The sequence below is a fragment of the Pungitius pungitius genome, chromosome 1 (genome assembly GCF_949316345.1).
Source record: "Pungitius pungitius chromosome 1, fPunPun2.1, whole genome shotgun sequence".
Classification (NCBI taxonomy): Eukaryota; Metazoa; Chordata; class Actinopteri; order Perciformes; family Gasterosteidae; genus Pungitius; species Pungitius pungitius.
This window is the reverse complement of record NC_084900.1, coordinates 30,475,654-30,500,876: the sequence shown is the minus strand read 5'-3', so window position 1 is coordinate 30,500,876 and position 25,223 is coordinate 30,475,654. Positions and strand designations below refer to the sequence as shown.

General features: G+C 43.9%; 4 protein-coding genes across 5 annotated transcripts; all 4 read left to right on the top strand.

Annotated features, from left to right (window-relative positions):
- The first annotated feature begins 121 nt into the window (after positions 1-121).
- LOC119223162 (rho-related GTP-binding protein RhoA-C-like) lies at positions 122-3,380 on the top strand. Its single transcript, XM_037480300.2, has 5 exons — positions 122-179; positions 716-871; positions 1,182-1,302; positions 1,402-1,532; positions 1,704-3,380. Exons 2-5 carry the CDS (start codon positions 716-718, stop codon positions 1,875-1,877), a joined length of 582 nt encoding a protein of 193 aa, XP_037336197.1. The 5' UTR covers positions 122-179; the 3' UTR covers positions 1,878-3,380.
- An 842-nt stretch (positions 3,381-4,222) lies between these two features.
- Positions 4,223-14,308, top strand: rbm10 (RNA binding motif protein 10). 2 transcript variants are annotated; one of them, XM_062564748.1, is made up of 23 exons: positions 4,223-4,342; positions 5,001-5,076; positions 5,162-5,687; positions 5,770-5,922; positions 6,010-6,079; positions 7,491-7,564; positions 8,425-8,511; positions 8,652-8,712; positions 8,818-8,976; positions 9,397-9,557; positions 10,217-10,314; positions 10,510-10,597; positions 10,691-10,895; positions 10,978-11,075; positions 11,161-11,242; positions 11,507-11,598; positions 11,717-11,911; positions 12,248-12,442; positions 12,581-12,637; positions 12,785-12,979; positions 13,226-13,273; positions 13,394-13,449; positions 13,702-14,308. In XM_062564748.1, the coding sequence occupies exons 2-23, from the start codon at positions 5,060-5,062 to the stop codon at positions 13,790-13,792; spliced, it is 2,808 nt and encodes a 935-aa protein (XP_062420732.1). In that variant the 5' UTR covers positions 4,223-4,342; positions 5,001-5,059; the 3' UTR covers positions 13,793-14,308. The 2 variants fall into 2 exon arrangements, with proteins under 2 accessions (XP_062420732.1, XP_062420735.1); XM_062564751.1 differs by lacking the exon at positions 8,652-8,712 and having other exon boundaries at positions 8,847-8,976.
- A 127-nt stretch (positions 14,309-14,435) lies between these two features.
- Positions 14,436-18,438, top strand: lrrc23 (leucine rich repeat containing 23). Its single transcript, XM_037479343.2, has 8 exons — positions 14,436-14,961; positions 15,852-15,961; positions 16,070-16,190; positions 16,291-16,432; positions 16,677-16,807; positions 16,941-17,077; positions 17,182-17,386; positions 17,463-18,438. The coding sequence occupies exons 1-8, from the start codon at positions 14,860-14,862 to the stop codon at positions 17,487-17,489; spliced, it is 975 nt and encodes a 324-aa protein (XP_037335240.2). The 5' UTR covers positions 14,436-14,859; the 3' UTR covers positions 17,490-18,438.
- Positions 18,366-24,950, top strand: tktb (transketolase b). Its single transcript, XM_037479759.2, has 14 exons — positions 18,366-18,516; positions 20,791-20,908; positions 21,013-21,126; positions 21,229-21,326; positions 21,643-21,834; positions 22,067-22,194; positions 22,279-22,475; positions 22,703-22,867; positions 23,077-23,233; positions 23,315-23,445; positions 23,556-23,639; positions 23,728-23,824; positions 23,981-24,100; positions 24,270-24,950. Exons 1-14 carry the CDS (start codon positions 18,410-18,412, stop codon positions 24,440-24,442), a joined length of 1,881 nt encoding a protein of 626 aa, XP_037335656.2. The 5' UTR covers positions 18,366-18,409; the 3' UTR covers positions 24,443-24,950.
- The last annotated feature ends 273 nt before the right edge of the window (positions 24,951-25,223 follow it).

Sequence of the window (25,223 nt, the reverse complement as noted above, 5' to 3'; positions counted from 1 at the left end):
ATGCAGTTATTGATCAAGGTTTTTTGACCCCCATTTGTTGATTTGTATAAAATAAAAAACGTTTATATTTTATGTTGGTTACTAGACTAATGACGTCATCTTGCACATGCGTATTACAAGTGGGCGGAGCTTTCCGGTCGGTCAGGAAGAGGAGAAAGGCGGACACAGAACGTCAAGCGGTAATCTCACTCAACAATAGACTTTACACTTTATGCCGATTCTTGTTTCAGTCACAGAAGTACCACATCAGTGCCTTGAATAGTGCAGTTGTAATTGCCGACAGAATACGTTGAATGACAGCATTAAAAACCCCGTGAAACCCCGTTATCCGCGTTGCTAGCTACTGTTAGCTGGTTTGACAGGCCCGTTGTAACGTTGCGCTGCACAGCCTGTCAAGCAGGAGGTGGGAAACTGCCTCTACCTTCGCCTTCCTGTTTGCCACCGGGATAGAAACAACTTCAGATGTCTTGTTTTTTTCAAAACTTTCTGTTCGCGGTTGACCTACTGCTAACAAGATGTACCATCCAGAGAACTGGTGAAGGACGGAAATCTTTGTAAAGCCCCCGTGAAGTTAAATAGTCCCGTTCAACCCACTACCTAAAACGTTACGGGTGATACAATTGTTTGGGTGTGATTTATTAATGGAGAGCAACATAGAAACCTGCCACACCCTGGTATATTAGTTCTTGCTTATGTTGGGAGTCTCTTCTTCCAGATGGCAGCCATCAGGAAGAAGTTGGTGATAGTCGGGGATGGTGCATGTGGGAAGACCTGTCTGCTCATCGTCTTCAGCAAGGACCAGTTCCCAGAGGTCTACGTGCCCACCGTGTTTGAGAACTATGTGGCAGACATTGAGGTGGACGGCAAACAGGTGAGACGTACAAAGTGCTAAAACTAAGCTCTGCAGAGCCCAAAGGGTCATTCTCACACACACACACACACACACACACAATGATGAATAGCCAAATTAATCCCAATGTTTTTTGGGGAATCATTGTTTCCGGTTTGACTTCTCATAGAAAAACGTTCAATGTAATCCACATCGAGGGATAGACATTGAAAGGATCTTCATATTCTTTTGAGCATCGACCTTCTTCTTCCTAACTAAAGTTTAAGAATACTTTAGAATTGTTAGACTCAGTCGTATAACTTCCGTTAACTGGTAATCTTATCTATCTCAGGTAGAGCTTGCGCTTTGGGACACAGCCGGTCAGGAGGACTATGACCGACTGAGGCCTCTCTCCTACCCTGACACTGATGTTATTCTCATGTGCTTCTCTGTAGACAGCCCTGACAGTTTAGGTATTGTATTGGCAACAATCACACCACTACATATCAAACACCTTGTGATTGTAACGTATGTCTCTAAATTCCCGCATTCTTTCGCTCCATCCGCTCTAGAGAATATTCCGGAAAAGTGGACCCCTGAAGTGAAACACTTCTGTCCAAATGTTCCCATTATTCTGGTGGGCAATAAAAAAGATCTGCGCAACGATGACCACACCAGACGAGAGCTCGCCAAAATGAAACAGGTTTGTGTTTCTCTTTTCTTCAAATATAAGGGATTCTGCATCTTGGCTTTCTTGATTTAAACAGGAAAAAAATACAACCTTTTATATAAAATGATGTGTTGTTTATCAGGTTTTAGTATAATGGCTTCAAAGTAAAAATGTAAACCGTCTGTCTCTGACATTTGCCTCCAGGAGCCAGTGAAATGCGAAGATGGCAAAGAGATGGCAAACCGCATCAGTGCCTACGGCTACCAGGAGTGCTCTGCCAAAACCAAAGACGGTGTGAGGGAAGTCTTTGAGATGGCAACTCGGGCAGCACTGCAGGCCAAGAAGCGTGGCAGGAGGTCCAACTGCGCTCTGTTATAGGCTCTGGGAGAAGAGGGAGCTGCCTTCAAGCACAGATAGAAAGGGAGAAAATTGGGGAGGGGCCGAAAACATTTTGCTGTTGCTCAATTTCTTATCAACCATTTATCCTCAACAAAAGTAAAGCAGGTCTTAAATTATTTGATAGGCTCCCTACACCTTCCTCTGCCTATATATTGGATTTTGTGCCATTTTGCTCTCTATCAAAAACCTTCAGATCCAAAAGCAGGTGGCGAGGAACGATTTGTAAACGTGGTGGAAATGTGCTACGATGGGAATGAAGAGAGAAAGGGTCCTCAGCAGGCCAAAGACCATGGGGACAGAGAGAAAGAGAGAGAGAGACACACACGGAAAAAATACATTAACATAGAATTGGTTTTTAATTAAGACTTTGTCAAAGTGGATTTTACACAGTATCGCCTACGTGTAGTGCCTTGAGAGCAGCGGCCAAGAAGATTATGTTGTGGGTTTGAAATTGAAATTACTAAGCTAGGATATTTTTTTCTAATTTGGAGTCTCCACACATGACATTTGAAAATGTCCCCCTAACCCCACCTCACCCCACCTTGCCCGCCCGCCCGCCTCTGTCATTGGCTATGCTCATTCAGGCCCATATTCTGACTCGGGCGCTATGCAGAGGTATGCCTAAACTAGATTGTATGATATATTTTCCCATACCTAATTACTTGCCTGTACTTTAGAGAGAGAGAGTGTGTGTGAGTGAGCGAGCTTGCGCACGTGATTGCGCACGCAACTGTATGGTGGTTTGCTTTCTCCAGTGCAGATCTGCATGCGGTGAATGTGTGTAGATTTTTTTTTGTGTGTGTGTGTATTAACATGTGTGTCTATGTACTGTATGCATGGTAAGGTCTTATGCGTTACTGACCTAACTCCTTTGTTTCCATGCCAAAGTTACCCATGATGACCACTTTTTGTGACGAAGATGGGTAATGGAATTAACAGCTACTCAGTGACATAGAAACTTTGGGCATTGTATATCTAGAGGCACAATCAGGTTAAACATGAGTTTTTAGGACCTTTTTTGTGTGTACAGGAAATTCATTTGATTGTGTTAATCAGTGGGTCAAATCTTGAGTGATGTAGTTAAGTTGAATATTCTTTCAGATTGATTATATATTTGTGTTGTTACCATAATGTCTATCATGTACTGTATGTCTTACACAGCTTTGTAAGATGTTAATGTGTTTTTCGAATTTGCCTTTTACTCTATTCCCATCCCTTCTTCAATGATGTTGTCTGTATTGTACTATAACTTTTTATTGTTGATGTCTCTAATTTTCTTAGTATATCTTAATTAGTTTACTTAATCCTGCTGTTATGATCAATTTATGTCAGTTTAATGATAAATTGTAACCGTTTAGTTAATTGAAGTTAATGCTTGGGGTGCAAGGCTAAAATGGTTTTGGAGATGGGCCTTTTTTGTATTGTGACCTATTATGGTTTTTCTTTACGGATTGTTTTCCCCAAATAAAGCTGATAATAGTTTTTTCTTTTGTATGGAATTATTTATATTAATAACGATTACAATCTAATTTCTTGGATTAATTAACTTTTTTTGACAACTTGTGACCCCTTGTTTGTATCAATAAATGCCACGCAGTGTATTAGGAATGGTTGGGCGACTTGGCTCAGAGCTGTTTATTTAGAGTCACGTCAACTCCGTTCACTGCAAAAGGACCAATTTCCTTTTTTTAAAGCAATGTAGGCCCAATGAGCTCCGCGATAGTTCCTATAAGTTAGCAGTGTTTATAATAGTAGCGCCATGGGGCTGCAGCATAATGGACGTTTACTCTTATACTTTTTATCACTAAATACGTTTAGGAATTTATTAAACGATTTAAATTTAAAAAGGAAATTAATTCAGAATATAATTATAAGTTATATATAATCAGATATATAATCGTAACGTTTATAATAGCTCAGTGACCATATAAAGTCATAGGTTCTGGAAATTAATCTAAAATGACAGTGAAATTGATAAAGAATGAAGAACACATACATTAATATATCAGTTGTTCTGCCTGTCTTCTTAGATCCTGGATACTTTGAGTCAACAGAGATGATTACGAACGGAAGTAATTATGGCAGATTGAAGCTCTTTGTGCCTTTACTAATTTGTCTTGCTGCCTGTTTTCTACAAAATCAATGGTTCTAAATATTACTTGGAACTAAATGACTTTCACGTACACTTCCGCTGACGCGACTCACTCTCTATACAACTCTGGGTTGGCGTGTTTCCCTCGTCCAATCATCGTCGTCATTGATATTTTCGCTCTCCAACCGCTAATCACATACCAGAGTCAGGTATCTGTACCCTCCCTCTCGGAATTGTTGTCGTGCTGTGGCCATTTTACACTGTATTCCGTGAAAAATAAAACATAACGTTACTTCTCACCTGGGCTTCGACGTGACATTAAAATAACTCTTGTTGGTTACGTGCGGCGCTGGTAAGATTGTGGCCTATTACAAATACTGACGTTAATGTGTTTACCAACGGGGACAAACGGTTTTGGAAACAGCTTTATTTTTGCTTGGACTAGCTAGCCATCCAGATGCTAATCGAGTTAGCTTGTCCGCTAACAGAGATGACCGTCACACGTCATTGTTTAAAACTCCTTTTTGCTTAGTTAGGTTCGGCATGCACACGCGTTCTTATTAGTGATGCCGGGATATGCTTCAACTCGGTTTGTATACGAGTTTTCATGTATAACGCGTTTAATATCAGTCAAAGTTAAAGGAGGCTGCAGTATTCAAAGATGCAGATAACCTGGCGACAGAATAAAACGAATGCCTCCTGCCGGGAGTGAACGCATACCGTGCACATCACTTCTATGCACCCCGGGGGGGCCTGTTCTTGGACGATTTGAGATGACTGTTTCTGAAAGGCAGCTAAATTGACTGCCATTGTCGTGAATGTTGCTTGTTCAAAAGCACAAACTTTTTAAGTGTAATGTTACTTCCAGGATCTTTCCATTCTGTAATCAAATAGTAATATGGCAGGGACCGGGAGAAGAGTTCGTTGAGCCGTCAATCAGCAGAGCTGACCTCCATTTTCCTGATTATTTAATCTTAGTTGACAAATTATAATAGCTGATGTACTTCTAGGGTCTCCGATGCTGTAACCAAATAGAAAGGATCAGATCGGGAGCGGTCAGTGAATCAGCATGGACTTTGAGCGGAGGTGAGCTACACTTTCTTTCCTTGCCTCTCCATCTCAAAGAGAACACGTGTCCAACGTAACTAACATTGTCTTTCATGGTCTTCAGGGGTGGCAGAGGGGACCGCACAGGTCGCTATGGCAACACCCACAACGATCATAACTTCTGCGACATGGACTACCGAGCCTATGGCCAGGAGGACGAGGACGCAGGCGTGGGATATGATGGCGGAGCGGAGGGGGACATGTACGGCCACGAAGATCAATCACTGGGTATCCCCGACCTCTTGCCAGGTCGTCTACAGGACCGTTTGGGGTTTCACCAGGGAGGAAATGGCCGTGGGGGGAAGGGGCTCCTGTGGCCCCCATGCGCTCAGTCGCAGCCGGATTTGGCCCCTCCATTGCTTCGGAGAGAGGAGGAGGGATCCAGACGGGAGTTTGAGCAGTTGTTGACTGGTCGGCAGGAAAGGGGTCGGGGTAAAGGTGGTAGAGGCTTTCCTGAGAACAGCACACCTCATTCAGCGGGCAGGGAGGGCAACTGGGGTTGTGGCGGTGCTCATTCTGAACCGATGGAATACAATGCTGAAAGGCCGAGAGAGGAGGACCGGTTCTCCCGTGCAGCCGTGAAGAGGAGGGTAAGCCGCTACAAGTTCATCCCCATTGAGGAACGGCTCCTGTTTTATTTAGTTGTTGATCATTTGTGTCGGTTCCATGCAGGCCTTTCCAGTGGGGGCCGAGGAGAGAAGCGCTGCCTCAGACCTGTACCTTGAGGAGTTGGACCAGGATTACCGCGCAGACCTAGACCATAACCAGAGGCCAAGCAATATCATAATGCTTCGAATGTTGCCACCCAACGTCACCACCAATGAGGTTAGTGCGTGTTTTGCAAATCGTCTATTGATGCCTGGGTCTTGCAGTCAGTTTGTTTGAAATGCAATCATGTTTGTGTGTTCATAGATCCGAGCACAACTCCAGGAGCAGGGGATCCAACCCAGAGAGGTTCGCCTCATGAGAAACAAATCCTCAGGTAAAAACTTGTACATTGCCTCCAATCTTTTTTTTTTTTTAATCTTCTAGATGTTCATCCTCCTTTTGTGTCAAACTCACTCATTACCAGCTTTTTCCTCTCAGGTGACTTTCCCTGACTTGCTCAGTCACCTCTCTTGTATTAATAAGTGCTCTCCCTTTTGTCAGCCTTCTCTCTTACTACCATTTTATTTCTTCATACTCTGACAGCTGGCTAGATGGCAGATGCAAAGAAATTCTATCCTATATTTATACACCCATAAGGGCTTTTGCTGCGATTCCTGCTTGGATTTGTTTTCGTTTTGTGTCTGAATTCTGGCTAGTGCTCACTGGGCAACAATCATCCTCGCATGCTTCCAAGGAGACCTCTATCCATTGTTGCCTATTAAGGACCAGAATGCATGCACACAGTGATCGGTTTACATCATTTCTCCATGGCCTTCATTTGTCTCTTTCAACTCGTCTCTTACCTTTTCATGATTCTGCCTCATCCATCTTGAAGTGAAGTTGAAGTAGTTAAACAATGCTCACAAACATACCAATGTCAACTGAGAACTACGCAGCGGAAGCCGAGTGCATTTGATGGTCTTTGTCATTGTAGCTATTTTGGTTGTGCAAGTGTGTGGATGTAAACGTTGCAGCTGCCTCTCAGTTATGTAAGGGTCATCCATGCCACTCCGGAAAAGCTCTTCTTTTCTCCCAAAGGTTTTCCATTGAGCTCATTGTCCCACCAGCTTCCCTTCTTTGCTAACACACTGTTTGTCTGCAAGGTGTGCCTATCTAACTCGGGTGCCCTTACAGTCCTCCGCACTGCTCTGCCTCTCCCACCCTCCTCCCCTACATCACTGTTTAGGATAAGGCCCTCCTCTTTTTTTCATGTTTAAATGATGATCTTACATGACGTTCAGTATTGTTATACATTATATGAATCTAAATATGTTCCGTAATATGTTCTCAGTCCAGTATAGTAATGCATGGACAGTATGGAGCATTCCACCTCGTGAAATGGTTGCCCTATAGTTCATGCTGCACTCTCAAGACCGTATATGCCCGCATGTGTGTGTGTGTGTGTGTTGGTGCCTGAGTGCCTCCACTTATGAAAGCCAAAAAGCTCCAGCTCAAACTAGTGAGTGGGTAGGATTCTCTCTTTCTCTACCTCTTTCCTTGACCTTTAGTTGAGATACTAAACACTGCGTCCTCCCACCCTTGCCGAGAATTTCGACAGCGGCTTTCCAACTGGCTGTCGGGTGTGTTACTTCCAAGGGAGAGAGGAAGTAATGCTTTATTTAATTAGTGCTGCTAAAGGGTCTCTCTCTCTTTCTCTCTCCTCTGGACATGAAGCACTAACCCTCACTGCGTTGTTATGTTGTTGTTGTTGTTGTTCGGTTACCATGGCGCTGGGCGGTGTCCAGGTCAGAGCCGAGGATTCGCCTTCGTCGAGTTTAATGTCATACAGGAGGCCACCCGCTGGATGGAGACCAACCAGGTCACTCTCCCCTACACAGACACACATACACATGTATACATGCATACATACATATGTTAACATCAGGAAAAATGCACAGTCACATCATACCCCCTCATGTGCACGTGATGCATTGCAGTATGCTAGAGACACACGGGGTGGAGGAAATGATTTTTGTCCCTGAGGTAGGTAGGTCTTTCAACTTTTACAAAATTCCACAAGCAGGCAAATGCGTGTTACATCATGCTGACGTTTGTTGACCTTACTGCATAGTTTTCATAGTGAACTCTCCCAGTCACATTCACTTCTCATTGCCCAATTCAAGCTCCTCTATTATAGGGGTCTCCTCTTTCTCCAGTGACATGCTATCACTCGCTCTCCAATGGTCCATTGTATGTTGAATCAAGATAGTACTTCATTTTCTTGTTTTGGAATCTTTCTTATCTGGGTCATCCCCCATTATTACATCTTTAGGATGGAGCCATTCCCTATTTGTGGGATGACGGTGGTGACAAAGGGATGGGATGTGCGGAAAACTGCGGAAAAAAAAGGTTTCCCCTTCAGGGGGGAGGGATGACACAATTGGAAAAAAAGACACATTGTGTCCTCTTTAAAAGTGGACACCGACACACTAAACATACACCATCTCAGTCCGTCCCAATTTTCTAAAGCTGAAGGTTGCAATTCTCTGGTGTCCTCTTTCTTTCAGACTCAATTCTACTCTCTGTTTCTCTCTGTGCCCCTCTCCCTCTCGTCCCTTTCATTCTCTCTCATCTCTTGTGAGCTGAGGCCTTTCTCTGGCATGTTTGGCCTAATTATCACTGATAATCATTCTTTGTTTCCCCCTCCCTCTTTTTCTTTCTTTTTTTTTTTTTTTTTAGTCGGTGCTGTTGATTCTGGGACAAAGAGTGTCGATGCACTACAGTGACCCAAAACCTCGTGCCAATGAGGACTGGCTCTGCAACAAGGTTGTGTGTTTTACATTGCGTGCTGACCATACACAGACATCTATCGTTTATTTGTGCATTGTATGCATGTGTATTTATCAATGTAGTGGCGGATTCTTTTAAACGAACTGTTAACAGTAGTTCATGTAACATTTCAACAGTGTGGTGTGCAAAACTTTAAAAGGAGAGAAAAGTGCTTCAAATGCAGTGTGCCTAAATCAGGTAAAAATGAACACCGCTACTGGTAATATGAACTACTCGCCTCCTATAACCACATACGTGCTCTCACATCAAATAATAATGCATGTTGTTTGTTTTTTTCCCCAGAGGCTGAGTTGAAGTTGCCCCAATTGCAGAGGGATTTGCTCAGCGGTCTTCAAAAGGAGGGAGCACAAGGCTTATTGCCCCTGCCAGCGCCCTACCACTCCTCGGGTCCTAGTGTCAGCCCGGGACAGTCTACACAGCAGGCAGATGTGCCCACCGACAGTAAGTCCATCTGTTGACCTTTTACCTCCATGCCAATCTCCTTTTCCTTCTAAGAAAGACCTGCTTTAGTGCAGGATTAATTAATTAATGAATGAAAAATGACGAGATGACTCCAACGTCATTAAACATTCGCTAACTATATTAATATGTTTATATATGAAAGCAAACATGGACTTTTGTTACTATTATTTCTCAATATATGTTATTAAAGGATTAATTTGGGTCTGTTCATTGGGAAAAATACTGTTTAATATGGATGAATGCAAATTTATTGAATCTTTCATTACCTCACTATAGCTCCACAGCTATAGAAGGGAGGCATCATGGGATACATGTATTTTCAGCTCTGCATATTATCTGGTACCCAAATGATTAAATGTGTTAAAGAATATAACGTACTCTCATCCTCTCCTGCACCAGCTCTGATCCTAAGAAACCTCGGCCCTCATACCGCAGTGGAAACCATCTTATCTGCTTTGGCTCCATTCGCCACTCTCTCCCCCTCCAATGTTCGCCTAATCAAGGACAAGCACACCCATCTCAACAGGGGCTTTGCCTTTCTGCAGCTCTCTACTATTGTGGTGAGCAACGTGAGGCAGAAACACACATGTATGCTAGACGGATCACCTATTAATATATTGGTTAATCCATAGGCTACACATTCATGTGTTCTTATGATTTTGAAATGGATATTTACTAACTCTGGGCGGTATGGCAGTTTCAAATTTCCATAAACATTTGCGACACTAATAATCGTACATCTTTAAAATTTTACTGCCAAACTGCATACTGGGTACAGCGAGACCGCTATCACAACAAGAAAAAAATGTTGGTACATTAAAAAACTGAAAAGAGTTTGGAGGATTTTAGCTTTTGATCAAGCAGTGCTTATAACAGAAAAGGCAAGCGGCAGAGACATTGCAGACAAGAGGAATGTAGGTGGAAAGAAAACAGGAAGAGACACAACGGAAGACACGCCACACAAGCAGCTGTTGCTCAACGAGCAGCGAACAACTGCTCAGTTGGCCGGGGGTCCTCTTCTTCTTCTTTTTTTCGCCAATGAATGACGGTTTGCTTAAAAAAAATACCGTTGATATACAGTGTAACGGACAGAATCTTGCCAAATACCATCATAGGAAATTTTGTCCATACCTAATATCTTTACCCTATGGGACACAAAAGAGGGAGTTGCACACAGATTCACCAACACTTACTCACAGGTCTGTTTGTTTGCTCACAGGAAGCATCTCAGCTGCTGCAGATCTTGCAGGCTCTCCAGCCCAGTCTCTCTATTGATGGGAAAGCAATTGTGGTGGAGTTTGCCAAAGGCTCCAAACGGTAAACACATGCACACCCAACGCTTAGATTACACACTAACGCTATTACACAAAAATATTTCTAATACAAAACCCATTGTGTTGATAGTCTTAACTACTAAAGGGGGACGGTATTGGAGATGTATTTTGCATCAGCACTGGAAAGCTTTTAAATGTCCCTCAATGAAACCCACTTTGTGCCTCTTTTCTCTGCCAGTGACGTATTCATGACGGATGGCAGCAGAGTGAGTGCTGCCATGGTGGCCAGCACAGCAATAGCTGCTGCACAGTGGGCTGTCACGCAGGTTACACCTTGTTAATGAAATGTTGTAGATTTAGAAATTGAATCCCTGTGTTTTTATCTTGTTAAAAAAATCTTTTATCTTTTTCCTACTCAGACTGCTCAGAATGGTTCAAGCGTAATCAATAGTACAGATACAACAGTGTATCAGCAGGGGGCAGCAGTAACGTACAACCAGGACGGTAATGAATACTCTGGGATCGATGGCACAACTTTCAAGGCCCAGGCCGAGGCCAGGGTCGCTGCATTACCCGCAGTAGGAGCAGCACAGATGGGGGCGTACGCAGGAGGAGCAGCCCAAGGTTGGTGTAACGTATGTTAAATACGTAGAGCACATTGCCCAAACAAGCTATACAACTCAGCCACCTGCGTTGTGTGTTGCAGCTGAGAGAGGGACGTCGGGATCCGCAGGCGTGCAGCAGCAGCCTCATTCTGGTACACAGGCGGCTCTCATCGCCACACCTACTGCACCGGTTTCGCAGGTACAATATTATTTAGTGTTCTTGTGTTCTTGCAATGTCTCATGCAGTGGCTTTGGGCTGAGCACTGATCTCTTCGTCTCCACAGGTTGAGATAGTGGGGAAACCACAACCTGCTGCTCCCGGCCAACCTGCGACCCCGGGCACCGAACACGAGCTGCACCAATACCGTAAGGCTTTACTTCCTGTTCGGATTGAGAGTTTATTACATGTACCTTTTTTGTGACAGATATGTTAATCTACCCAGTATTTTATATATATATGTATTATATAAAAGGAAGAAATCAGGCATGCAAAACAGTTTTCTGGCAGAGTAAGCTGGTAATTCTGAACCACAATGCTGCTGCAGATAGACAGTCAAGCTGTCCTTTTATGATCACTTAGAAGTTTTGAAATGGACCTATGAGGTAACTGTTCTGCATCTTTGTCTTTAGCTGTGCCAGACGTGTCCACATACCAGTATGATGAAAGCTCCAGCTTCTATTACGACCCTCTCACAGGGCTTTACTATGACCCCAACTCCCAGGTAACAAGTGATGGATGTACAACGGTCTAAATGGTCTAAATGTTGCCCTCCTTTTTGAAATCGCATTCTGTACATGACTTCCTCCTCAGCGTTTTTTTTGTGCCCTTGCTCTTTGCAGTACTACTACAATCCCCACACACAGCAGTACATGTACTGGGATGGAGAGAAGCACACTTACATTCCTGCTGCTGCTGGCCAGTCGGACTCTGAAGGCGGCCCCTCGAACATTGGCGCGGCCCCTTCAGACTCCCCCTTCGCTAACCTTGGCAGCAAGGACAAGAAAGACAAACCCAAGAGTAAAACTGCTCAACAGGTATTCTACATTCTGAGTAGAAGCTCATGTCATGATGGATGAGAACTGCAAATCACAATTTACGTTTGGACTTCAAAGTGAATATCTTGTCTTAAGGTATCCTTTGCTTTTTTGTTAGACATAGACTGCTTTTCACAGCTTAGTGCATAATGCACTATGCTATTGTATATTGCCTGAGTTGCTGTAGTTATTTAACTCTTCTTGCATTTCTTTCAAATGTTAGATGTCACCAAGTTGGTGTTTGTTGAAGGATTACTGAGCATTTTGTTCAGTCCTTCTTGGCCACCCATTTTTCAACTGTAACTGACTTGCAACTCTTGGGCTTTATCTTAATAGATTGCAAAAGATATGGAGCGCTGGGCAAAGAGTCTAAACAGACACAAGGAGAACATGCGTTCTGTCGCCTCCTCCCCCGCCGTCGGCTCCACACCGCCACCCCCGGGTTACACGCGGGCGCCGGCCCACGGCCGCCTAGATGACCGCAGAGAATCTGCTAGTGCTGACGCAGGCTACGCTGTTTTGGAGAAAAAGGTACGAAACGACATTATGCCCAGCTGTAAACACAGATTGATCTTTGGTGCGTCGTAGTGAAGGAGGAGAATCTGTCAGCCAGAGGACTCTGTGCAGTGAAGAGACCATGTCTTCTGATGTGTTTTGTCCCTCCTGCAGGGTGCACTGTCCGAGCGGCATCAGATTTTCATGGATCAGATCCGACAAAGTGCAGAGGTAAGGACATGATCAAAGTGATTGGTCTGTTTTCCTCATACGCCCTAACTTTCTTATGGAAGGTGCTACAAAACGCACTTTTGGGCTTTTTGTTTTATGTTTTATGTTCAAGGATATTATGAAATGTCTTTGATCTTGTTTCTCCAGCGATCCCCTCCTCAGCCGGAGGGTCTGGTCCCAGCCTACAGTGGAGAAACTGACAGTGACGAAGAAGGAGGTGACAAAGAAGAGAAGGATGGGAGAATGACAGACTGGGTTAAACTGGCCTGTCTGCTGTGTAGGAGGCAGTTCCCCAGCAAGGAGGCCCTCATCAGGCACCAGCAGCTCTCTGAGCTTCACAAGGTGGTTACACATAAATCTTGAATTGATAATCAAAAGCACTTTCATAGTGCTCATTTAGGGAGTCACTGTCTTGTCCTGGTTGAGTAGTGCAAGGTCAGAGGGCAAAGCAGGCAGACACTGATCTGATAAATTGTTTCATTGTATTTTAAACATGCAAAAATGTTGTCTTTTAATATTGTAGTACTAAAGTTGAGCTGATGACATTCATCTGCAAAAATAACTCAACTTTTAACTGTCTGTCCCTAGCAAAACTTGGAGCAGAGAAGAGTACAGCAGGAATCTGCAGGGAAAGAGGTTGGTCAATGTTCAGGCTCTGACTAGGAGTCGGACGTCATTGCGTCGACTAATTTTGTAAAAGTAGTATCAATATCATTCTCCTTTCATTTCACTCTTCCTTTTTTGTTTTGTTTGCAGAGACCTTCTGATGGACCTGAGCCTCCTGATCCCAAGAGGAGGAAGTTTAGCCCCATGTAAGAAGCATTGAAGGAAGAAAACAGGCTCTTCACGTTTGTCTTTATAGTTGAAGTTTACATATGGTGTAAGATGTGCAGAAATAGGTGTTTACGCAATACTGGGTATTACCCTGCCTTGTTCCTCTTGTACGGTTTAAGATGTGTCCATATGGTTCTTGTTTTATTATGCGTCGTTACTTGTTATCCATACAATGGAGGTACTCGCTTAAGTTTGTAAGCAATGTGATGTTGTTCTTTTTCTCTCTTTAGTGACGGGCTCACAGGCGGTAGTCTTGGTGCCAGGATGCTGCAGGGAGGAGTAAAGAAAGGGCTTCTTTTGCGAAATATGCAAGTGGAATAAGCCCTCACCCTGAAATCTCAACTTGCTGACCGAGGACAATGACGAAGCTTAGCACACAACACTTCACCGTCAACGTCATATAGATAAACCTCTTAATTTTGGTTTGTAATTACACTTACCTCAACGGTGGTAATACACTCATGAACTGATCCTGTAGCAGTGGATGTCGGGATGTTGCACAGAATGCACTTTTTTTGCTTTCTCCCTGAAAAATGCAGTTTTGTGTTCTCACGCGCTTCAAAGCTTGTGTGTGATAAACAAGCGTCATGTGGTTGGGAAACATTGGGGATTTTCTAATATTACTGTCTATGCACCATAGATTTTTTTATTTTTATTTAATTCTATATGCCTTGTCATTCAGTGAATGACTCATCTGAGCATGGACTGTACATTTCGGAAGAGTTCTCATGAACTGGTCATGGTCACACATAAACTAGTGTGTACATAAAAAGTTTGTTTGTCATGTTGCTGATAGAAATTCACAATGTAATACAGCATTTTCTCCGAAGAAAGTTATTTTTTATTCCTGTATTTCTTTTCAATAAGTTACTGTTTATCAAACTCGTTAATTCACAACATTTTCATAAATCTCTTGATTATTCTCCTATGGGTGACCCAGTAAACAGTTGCTGATATTTTTATATTTTAAATTACGTGTTTTTGCAAATCTGTGGTTGAGAGACGTGGTTGTTGTAGCACAGCTCATCCGTCGCGTGAGCGTGTCTCATCACAGGCGTCCATCATGGCACCTGTGGCATGTTGCGGAGTTTCCCTGGCAACGACCAAGCGGTTCTTTGTTTGCCTACTCAGGCATGAACTATAATTGGGGGGGTTTCATCAAAGAGTGGGAGCCTACGCTATTGGTGACACGGTTCATTCTTAAGATCGGTGTAAGCAAACGTTGGTTTAATATTTCGCTATCTTTATAATGGTTATAATGTAAAAGAGCTCTAGAGAAGGATTTGCATTGGGCTAATTTACTAGCTTAACTAACCACGTCAATGCAGTTCGACTAGCGATCGATAGCCGGTGATCGGTTTGTGACAACACGGACCAAGTTGTCCAGCATGTCTGACCTGGATGAGGACGCAGTATTGTCGGATGTGGAGGGAGAAGAAGAAAAAGAAGAAGAAGAAGCACACCAACAAGGAGCCAAGGAGGACGGGAAGGTATAAGTTAGTTTGGTAACGTTAACCCGAGAGATCCTTTCTGAAGACGTCCAACGTACACGACGCATCAATCCGTGAACTATTTCAGTCGGTGTAGGTCAGATCACTCATTTTAGCAGGAACATTGTGAAGTCACAAAGTTTTTGTTTCCTAAAAATGATCGTATCTACTACGACAAAACATGTTAAATATGCGAATATTAAAAGTCAAAGGATTAAGGATGCTCGGGACCACAGCTATAAAGCTATAAATCATATAATCTACTGAAGTGATGCTCAGATAGTAATTACACGTGTGCATGAACCAGCATCAACACACCATGATTCAATTAATGTCACACTTTATTTATTGACAAACGTTATACATCAATTTCCCCCCAAAAATGTTAACACTGATATCAACTCATGCTCCACCCTTAGGTTGTAAATGTTTCAATTGACAACCAGAAGAGCAATGCTTCACATTTCTAATAGCGTATTATTCTGCTTCATAAAATGCTGAACTTCCTGTAACTGGAATCCAGCTAATTTGGTAGCATACCAATGAAATAACTGAATTAACATCCCCGTAATTGAGGATCCATCTGTGAACAAATATTAATTCATAGTGACTTAATGAAATGTTAATGGCGAGCAAAAGGAATATATGACGTAGCCTGCATTTATTTGTGCATAAAGCATTAGTTAATATGTGTAGCGTTTAAGCAAATGTATCATCCTAGTATTCACAGAAAGTTCTACATGGGGGACCCAATTCTTAAAATGTTACCTAGACCTATGTGAATTTGAAGCTTTATCCTGAGCTGGGCCCCATAGTTACACTGAGGTGAGGTGTTGTTGTACATCTACAATTTAGACGGGATAATCCTGTGATGTCTTCTTCTCTAATAGGTAGAGCTTTGTCATTTGACCAAAGAAACCATAAGTCGGGGGCTCTCGTTGCTGTGTCGAACAGGAAATGGACTAGGACACGCTTTTGTCAAAGTGAACCTAAAAGACAAGTAGGTGAAAAATACATTTAAAGCTAAATAAGATGAATTAGCTGCTTAATTTTAACAATGGCTTTGGTTTTCTTCTAACCTTCCCTTTGACATCATCCCACCGCATAGTGGACTGAATGACATTGCTGCCATCGCCAGTTTTACTCACCTACGTTTTCTGGATGTATCCAACAACCACCTCATTGATCTATCTCCTCTGGCGTCACTCACCCAGCTGCTCTGGCTGAAGGCAAGGACCGCTCCCCTTCATTCATTCAGAAAATGACGTCTCCGGGGCGCCCCGTGTCAGTCCCTCTAACGGGTGAACCTTGAATGCAACTCTTCTGTAGGTTGACAAAAACGCTGTGGAGTGCTTTAAAGGGCAACCTTTCGCTCAGTTGACCTACTTGCAGTGGCTGAGCATGGCAGGGAACCGGCTGGCAGACCTGGACGGCCTCGTTGGCCCTTCTTTGGAGAGCCTCAATCTCACAGGTTGATCCGTCTTGGTTTGGTTCTTTCTGAGTTTGTTAAAGCATGTGCATGTCAAATGAGGAAGAGTTGACTATCCCTATTAATGGAAATTAGAGATTTGATGACATCTCAGGAGTTATCTGTTTGGTCAGAAGGGACCAAAATAAATAACTCCTGAAATATGGGATGAAGGCAATTCATCCCATATGTTGTGCCGAATATACATTTTTGGAAAGTCTTTGACAATTAGCAACCTCTCTGGCAGGTAACCGTATTGAGAGAGTGAATGGTCTTCAGAGTGGCTCATTAGCCAACCTGGTGACGCTGGAGCTGAGGGGAAACAAATTGGATACCACTGATGGGATCAACCTTCCAAACCTGCGGCAATTATATCTGGTAATAAAAGGACTGTTATTTGTTTCAAAGCACCAGCACACAGGATGCCGTTGATCGCGTAGTACCAACCTGAATACTTGTGTAACGTGCCAGGGAACACATTGTCTTTAAGCATCCTGGCTCTCCCCTTCAGGCCCAGAATGTTATCAAGCATTTGGAAGGATTAGAGAAGTTAGAGCGCCTCACCACCCTTCACCTTCGAGACAACCGGCTAGATACTCTGGATGGCCTCAGCCCCAACATGAAGTGTCTCCAATATCTCAATGTCAGGTACACAGTTGTATCCCGACCGCACTGATCAGAGCCTTTCATTGAGTCAGTAAAACGCCACATTAAACGATGCAATCCTACATGCCCCTGTCTCTTTCTCTTAGAAACAATGTCATCTTAGATGAGAAAGATCTGCAAGGCCTCGCGCTTGTGTCAAAAACTCTGCGAGCTCTGGTCCTTTCTGACAATCCTCTGGTGGACACGACAGGCTACCGAGTGAGTGTGCTGACTCTCCTGCCCCAGCTGGAGCGACTTGACAAAGATCCTGTCTCCCCCGAGGAGAGGACTGAGGCCCGAGAGAGAATTATGGTGAGAAAAAGCTTTTCTTTATTCCCCGACCTGCTGTTTTTGCTGCTTGTTTTAATGGCCCGTATTTCCTTTTCAGGCACTTAAAGAAGAGGAAATCATTTGAGCAATAAGATTTGCAATGATGGTCAAAATGAGGAAGTGTTGGACTTCCTTGAAAACACAGGCTTGGCGTGTGACTGGTTGACTGGGATTGTGTTTTATGACAGATTGTTGGGCTACATCTTGAGAGTGTATCTGTCTGGTGTACTTTGTATCTGCAAAATGGAGGGTAAAAAAAACTTTCCTTCTGTCATTTTGTTTCGAAACAATAAAAAAATGAAAATGTTTTTGGCGCACATTTTCAGTAACTAAGGACTAAGAAATGAGGGAGTATTCAAACTGCTGTTTCCCTGAGTAAGGATGAGAGGGCAAATTCCTGCAGCGTTTCCGCGTTGGCAGGCTTCCTGCTTTGGTTTTAAAGGAACAGCGAAGAGCATGCATGGAAATTCCCAGAAGTAAACTAAGACGCACTGTTTTTAAAGCACAGCGCATCAGATAATACGATACGTTCATATTAACGGTTATATTTTTAAATTGCCATCAACCTTTCCTCAACTCATACTGTGTTAGGTCTTCGAATCCCGCCCATATTCCATAATAAAAACCAAACCACACCACACAACTTGCTTACAGTTGACCACATTGTGAGACGCTTTAAATATTTCATGGTTTGTTTTAATAAAAGGAAACGACAAAGACGAACTTGCCACGTTAAAAAAAAGCGCTGGAAACGACTTGCGAAAGTAGCACAACCAATATCTTGTGCGCAACCGGTACCACGGCTGTCCGTCCAATGGCTGGACGGGGTGGGCGTGGCCTTGTGGGGCACATAAGCCTCCCCTCTGCCCGTCCTCCTCCTCGGTTGTGCTCGCATCGGACAGCTAGCAGCGGCGTCGCACAGTCTTGAACCCTACGACCCAACAACCCACCTCCACTCCAGCAGCTTTGTAATTGAAGTGACCGAACTGCTCGTACTCAGAAACCATGACGAGCTACCACAAACCCGACGAGAAGACTCTGCAGGGCCTGAAAGACGTCGCCAATAAGCTCAGGATCAACTCCATCAAGGCGACATGCGCCTCCAACTCCGGGTAAGGCACGCGTCAAAGCCCGAGGGAGTTAATACAAAAGCACGTCGCTAAATATGACCACCACGTACTGTAGGGTTCAACTAGAAGCGACGGTACAATGTAGGGTTCAAATAGCGTCACTCGTGTCGACGGCTGACGCGCTCGGCGGCACGTGCGGGCAGGTCGCTTCCTCGCGGTGGGAAACTCGGCCGCAGCGGGCAGCTCGCGAGGGGATTAGACGAGGGCGCCGCGCGGGTTTCACGCTGCTTCGAGTGCTGCTTGTCTCGAGCGCACGTGGGTCGATGCTACGATTAGCATAAGCTAGTGCTCCGTTTCACAGATGAAAGTCTGCTTCGACGTCACGCTGGGTTTAGACTTTGTCTTTAGCACCGACCTGCTCCTTGCAGCTGACCAGACAACCCGTGATCCTCCGAAACGGCAGATTATCTCGAGGTCGTCTTGGGCGCTGCACATTTTAAAGTGTCGTGCTAAAATGCCAGAGAAATTCACAATTATTTGCAGGAAACTGTTGCCAATTAGGAAACGTCACCAGTAGTATTAATATCTTCCTCAAAGTAGGGTTGGTCCAGAGTCCGGGAAAACTATTTCCTCGTTCACAGGCGTGTCCTATGTCTTGTGTATCTAGATATTGTCCTTTTTTTTCTAAATTCTTTTGTTACCTAAAGCAGTCCAGTTCTCAACAAGACATGCATGTTCTGGATGCCTCTCGGTTAATCTGTCACATGTACAACCTAAGGTCGGGTATCTAGTGAAACGCAGATTGAACAACTTTATCTACACTGCTCTGATGACTCCGTCCTTGCAGCAGCTAACGGTAGCTTAGCGTCTGTGTAGCATCTAACATCTATTCAAGTCGGTGTCACCACCGTTATTAAAGTCTGCCCAGGTGAGCACGCGCTCTCCAGCGGACACACCCCTCCCGTCGGCGGCCCCCCACCCGAGTATTAAGCCGGGGCTGTAGCACCGCTCCTTCGCCGTAAGTCATTGGGCTGCAGAAAAGTGACTTCCATGTGTCATCCTCACGCGAATGACGGCACGTTTGATTATTATTTTTGTCTTCATTTCGCGCAGCAAAGCGTCAACTAAATGTAAAATAAATATATTCTGTCTCACGATAAAACTATATGCTCTTGGTCTGCAGGGCTTCTGTGTTGCAATCATGACGCTACTTCACTAAGTATACTGTAAATTGTTAATGTGTGTAGTTCAGTTTGAAGCAAAGTGTTTATTCATTTATATTCACAGTATTTAAACGGTTAATATACTTTTTTAAAGAAGAAAAAATGCATTGGCAATAAACGTTTCTTTTTTTGTTAATGTTTGCTTTTAAAACTGCAAAAATCTGTTGAAGCACTGTTTAAGTTTAGCACTGGTATGGGGGGTGGGAGACAAACGATACCCATTCCTACCTCACTAGTCGTGCGTGTGCTTACATTTTAGATGTAAGTGATTGTAAAACCTTTATGCGCCTTGAAATCAAAATGTGAACCATGAGTCAATGAAAGGTGGGGAATTAACCAGATTTATAATCGTGTAAAGGACAACAACCCTTATATTTTATACTGTAGCATGTGTGGGGACTCTCGGATCAAATTCTTGCTCTTATTTCCAGCCCATGGTTTCATTGTATTCCTGTTACAAGATTTCCGGCATTGTGATTTTTTTTTGTTGTCTTTTTGCAACTGCAACCTCAGGAAATGTTTGGTAAACCGGTTTGTTACTTCCTTATGCCAACTGACAAAGGATGGATGGTGAATTCTATCCAGGAAGTCCTGATTGGGGCATCTGATGTGCTGATACAGTTGTCTCCCTTAACAAAGGCTCTTTGAGTTTTGACACCAAAAAACACCTGTCTAATTATTTGATTGATATGGAACATTACACTGGACAGCCTGATTTGAGTTTCCTAGCAAGTTATCACTCGACAAAAGGACAAGGGGTAAACTAACCGTGGGTTTTTATTGTGAAATTTAACTTTGGCCGTGATGTTTGTTTGTTCAAGATAACTGTTCCAGCATGGTTGAATAGCTGCCACTTGCAATTGAACCCCCATAAGGAAGCAGAGATGCTGTTGAGTAACCTGGGTTTCAAAAAGTGCATATTGCAATACTGTGATCACTATGCAGCAACTAATCCTTTCACAAGTTTACTTTGCTTCAGTAGAAAAACGTGTGTAGTTGCGGTGACATGTGGAAACATTGTCACCGCAACTACACCGCAACAAGTTTCTCTTCCCGTGTTCTAAACAGACTTGTCTCCATTTTCTCTCCCCAGGCACCCCACATCATGCTGCAGTGCAGCGGAGCTCATGTCTGTGCTCTTCTTCAACACCATGCGCTACAAAGCAGATGACCCTCGCAACCAGTGCAACGACCGCTTTGTGCTCTCAAAGGTTGGCATTCCCACTTCTTTGCGAGAAAGCATATTGGTCAGTTGGCCAGCACACCGGCAATGTGGTCAACAACTGGACTTTAAAGACTCCTGCTTTCCTGATAGGGTCATGCTGCACCTATCCTGTATGCTGCATGGGCAGAGGCGGGTTTCGTGAAGGAGTCAGAGTTGCTCAACCTGCGCAAGGTTGACTGTGAACTGGAGGGGCACCCCACACCCGTAAGTCTCAAATCCTGAGTTCTACTCTGGTTTTCAGCTTGAATTGGAAATCAGTATATCACTTTAAAGTCTGTTTAACATTGTTCCTCTTCTATTCATCAGAAACTGGCTTTTGTTGACGTGGCTACAGGATCTCTGGGACAGGGTCTCGGGGCTGCCTGTGGGATGGCATACACTGGCAAACATTTTGACAAATCAGGGTGAGCATGGATACAAAAGTATTGTCATTTAATTAATGTCCTACATCGGCCCTGCTTTTTTCCTTCCCCTCAGTATTTGTCGGCGTCCTGTTTTAACGTTTTTATTTTTTAAAGATCCTAAGTTTGAATTGGATTGCGTCACTGCACTGTTGATTGTAAGAAATGCAAATGATAATTGATTAGCCTCTTAATCAAAGATTTGTTTGTATACAAGAACTTGCGCGACAAACGGTAATCACGTTGAAACAATTCTGTGCCTCATTGTTTGGAGATCAACGACAATATTTCCTTACCCCTGCCTGTCTGCACTTTGTAGATACCGTGTGTACTGCATGATGGGTGATGGAGAGTGTTCAGAGGGCTCTGTTTGGGAGGCCATGGCCTTTGCCTCCTACTACAAGCTGGACAACTTGGTGGCTATCATGGATGTCAACCGGCTCGGTCAAAGTGAGGCTGCACCCCTGAAGCACGACATGGAGACCTACCGCAAGCGCTGCGAAGCATTTGGGTCAGTAAAAGATTCTTCCACTTTTAGCTTTCTTCCTTGGATTAAATAACTTTAATTTCATATATCCAGCACTTGATTATAATGTTTAGAGGCTATTTTTAATTTTCTAAATTTTGCTTTAACTCTTGTAAATCAGTCCCTCACACGTCCCGGCCTTCTCTTGCCAGTCTGTTTTGGTTTAATGTTTGCTACAATGTGTCAGCGCTAACAGGTGCCATATTTTCTTTTTTAGGTGGAACACTTATGTTGTGGACGGACACGATGTGGAGGAGCTGTGCAAAGCTTTCTGGCAGGCCCAACAGGTGAAGGACAAACCCACTTGCATTGTAGCCAAGACGTTCAAGGGCAAAGGACTCAAGAGTAAGTGTGGTTCTGATGTGGCAGATGTTCTTTTTGAGTGTTTATCTGAATTCCATTCACACTTGTTCATCCATTTCATGGTAGACATTGAGGATCTTGATAATTGGCATGGCAAGCCCATCCCCAAGGACCGGGTGGATGACATCCTGAAAGACCTGCAGGCTCTGATCCAGGTCCCCAATAAGACCCTTAGCCCCCAGCTGCCCAAAGACGACACTGCACCCGCAGACCTTAGCATCATCTCCCTGCCGTCACCCCCCGCATACAAGAAGGGAGAAAAGGTATCTTCTTTACTAGTTGCTTGCTCTCTAATTGAAGGCTGACTAATGTGATGGATTACATTTTTGAGACATATTTAGTATTTGACGCAAAGCCTTTGAACTCTCAATGAAAGTTACTGATGGTGCTGTTTGTTTAAAGTTTGCAAGATTAGCTTTATAACCGACCGTGTAGATTATTTTGTTGCATGGAATGACTATTCTCACCCATTTCTTACTGCCCTTTTCAGATGGCAACAAGGCGCGCGTACGGCGTTGCCCTGGCCAAGATGGGCGAAGCGAGCAAGAGAGTGGTGGCCCTTGATGGAGACACCAAAAACTCCACCTTCTCGGAGACCTTCAAGAAGGCTTTCCCTGACCGCTACATTGAGTGCTTCATTGCAGAACAGAACATGGTACACATTATTTCACTCCAATTCATGGAGGGGATCCATTTGGGTCCAGTCCATTTAACTCTTTACTACCATAATCTGTGCGTGGTCTGATCTGTAAGATTTATTCTCCAACATAAAATCAAAATCTTACTATTGATGAGCATACATGCCTTATCTCGCACACTGTCATTAAACTGAACCTTCACGCCAACCTCTACTTACTGCTGCAGGTGGGAGTGGCCATTGGATGTGCTACCAGAGACCGCACAGTTACATTTGCCAGCACATTTGCCGCCTTTTTCTCCCGAGCCTATGACCAGATCCGCATGGGCGCAATCTCCCAGACCAATGTGAACCTGGTAGGGTCCCACTGCGGAGTCTCCATCGGTAAGCCTTCTGCACGGCCCCTGGCTTTTCTTTTGGGGATGAGTAAGTTTGCTGAGCCCTCCTGACGGATTGTATTTTCAGGTGAGGATGGTCCTTCCCAGATGGCCCTAGAGGATTTGGCCATGTTCCGTGCAATTCCAACATGTACAGTGTTTTACCCCAGTGATGCGGTCTCCACAGAGAGGGCTGTTGAGCTATCAGCAAACACCAAGGTTAGTAGGCCCCCTTGTGGTGGAGTTTGTTTACCAATTCAGAGAGTTCTCCAGTCTTTACAACAATGAGTACTGTTCTTTGGTTGTAACGCTTCACTCTATATTCTCAGGGTATCTGTTTTATCCGTACCAGCAGACCAGACACTGCCGTCCTCTACGCTCCAGATGAAAAGTTCGAAGTGGGCCTAGCAAAGGTAATGACTCTGACTTGATTTAAAAAAAAATAAAAAATAATGCTTGTGCACGAATTGGCAACATTTATTAAAATGTCATCTTTACCAGGTTGTGCGGCAGTCGGACAAAGATTGTGTGACTGTGATTGGCGCTGGCATTACTCTGCATGAGGCCCTCTCTGCTGCTGATGTGCTGGCCAGTGAAGGTAAACTTGCATTGCCCCCTTGTGGATAGATGTAGGCATTGAAGCAGATGCTTCATAACGTTCATTCATTTGCTAATTCAGAGGATGAAAAGTCAAAGTCCTAGGTTGTCTAATAGACTGTTCCCAAAGTAACTGTCTCCTCATAAATTCTTATAGGGAAGAACATCCGCGTAATTGATCCATTTACCATCAAGCCTTTGGATGCAGCTACCATTCTGGCCAGTGCCAAAGCCACAGGGGGAAAGATCATCACTGTGGAGGACCACTACAAGGAGGGTAGGTTGTTTTGCACGTTTCTGAAGTCGGGTGCCAATTCGGTCTGACTTTGATTCTTGTCACAAAAGGGCCAATTTCAAATGGCTTTTTGCTAGTCTTTTTCTTGATCAACTGATTTCTATTAAGAGCGCGCCATCCTTTTCGCTGATTGTCTGTCTCCTCGGTCCAGGTGGTCTTGGTGAAGCAGTGCTGTCCGCCGTGGGCCAGGAGCCAGGCATTGTGGTGACCCGGCTGGCAGTGACCGGTGTTCCCCGCAGCGGAAAGCCCCAGGAGATGCTCGACATCTTCGGCATCAGTGCCAAGCACATTGCCACAGCTGTGCGTCAGGCCGTTGCAAGCTAAGGATTGCGCCGCTCGCTTGTGGCTCCGCCTATCGGTTCCAACTCGATGCCCACCGTGCATTCAACCGGCCTGCTTTTGTGAAAACCGGTTAGCTTCTGTGCCCAAGGCTTGACCTGAGGGCAGGGTGCTAAACCTGTATTGAGAGGGATGGGAATAGGATTTCTTGTGTGTTTTTTTTTTTTTTTTTTTTAATCATGTGCTCAAAATAGTGTCATGAAAGTAGACAAAACATCACTGAATACTGTAAATGTGTGACAAATAAAAACATAAGCCGCAGACATGGTTCTGATCAGGCCTCCTGTTTAGCATTCCAATCTTTTTTTTCTTTTTTTTCTATCCATTCTACCAAACCTCCCAGCTTGCCCCTTGTTTATGTTTAAATCAGTTATGAGAAGTTTAACATTCATCCTCCTTGGTTCTGTCTATATGGGCATCACACCCAGCTTTTGGTTTTCCAGAGCACTGACCCATCCCTTTGTACCTTTTTGTGCTGAATTAAAAAAAATAATAATAATAATAATTACGTGAACTTTGTCTTTATTTTCTCCCTCTGCTTTTGAGTGGTCTCTAGTGGCACTTTAGTCAAGACCAAATAAACTTCAGAACGATTGTGCCTTTTTGCAAAGATGTCCACTTAGACTTAAATTAATCCCTGTTCTAGCAGCTTGAAGTGTTCACTCATCTGTTAACGTATTCAATTTGCATTGCGTTTTAAGACGGTTAAAGCCTGCTTTTTAGAATTTTCATTAGAGTATAAACGAGCGAGTTCTCTTGTGGGAGA

What these genes read in the sequence shown, in the direction of transcription:
- LOC119223162 (XM_037480300.2), top strand. Translation starts at nt 716, where the DNA reads ATGGCAGCCATCAGGAAGAAGTTGGTGATAGTCGGGGATGGTGCATGT. An exon ending in TTGAGGTGGACGGCAAACAG is followed by an intron (nt 872 to 1,181) that starts GTGAGACGTACA and finishes TATCTATCTCAG; the next exon opens with GTAGAGCTTGCGCTTTGGGA. An exon ending in AGCTCGCCAAAATGAAACAG is followed by an intron (nt 1,533 to 1,703) that starts GTTTGTGTTTCT and finishes ATTTGCCTCCAG; the next exon opens with GAGCCAGTGAAATGCGAAGA.
- rbm10 (XM_062564748.1), top strand. An exon ending in GCTGGATGGAGACCAACCAG is followed by an intron (nt 7,565 to 8,424) that starts GTCACTCTCCCC and finishes TTTTTTTTTTAG; the next exon opens with TCGGTGCTGTTGATTCTGGG. An exon ending in AGATCCGACAAAGTGCAGAG is followed by an intron (nt 12,638 to 12,784) that starts GTAAGGACATGA and finishes TTGTTTCTCCAG; the next exon opens with CGATCCCCTCCTCAGCCGGA.
- lrrc23 (XM_037479343.2), top strand. Translation starts at nt 14,860, where the DNA reads ATGTCTGACCTGGATGAGGACGCAGTATTGTCGGATGTGGAGGGAGAA. An exon ending in AAAGTGAACCTAAAAGACAA is followed by an intron (nt 15,962 to 16,069) that starts GTAGGTGAAAAA and finishes CCCACCGCATAG; the next exon opens with TGGACTGAATGACATTGCTG. An exon ending in AGGCCCGAGAGAGAATTATG is followed by an intron (nt 17,387 to 17,462) that starts GTGAGAAAAAGC and finishes TTTCCTTTTCAG; the next exon opens with GCACTTAAAGAAGAGGAAAT.
- tktb (XM_037479759.2), top strand. Translation starts at nt 18,410, where the DNA reads ATGACGAGCTACCACAAACCCGACGAGAAGACTCTGCAGGGCCTGAAA. An exon ending in AAACATTTTGACAAATCAGG is followed by an intron (nt 21,327 to 21,642) that starts GTGAGCATGGAT and finishes TGCACTTTGTAG; the next exon opens with ATACCGTGTGTACTGCATGA. An exon ending in AAGCGCTGCGAAGCATTTGG is followed by an intron (nt 21,835 to 22,066) that starts GTCAGTAAAAGA and finishes TTTCTTTTTTAG; the next exon opens with GTGGAACACTTATGTTGTGG.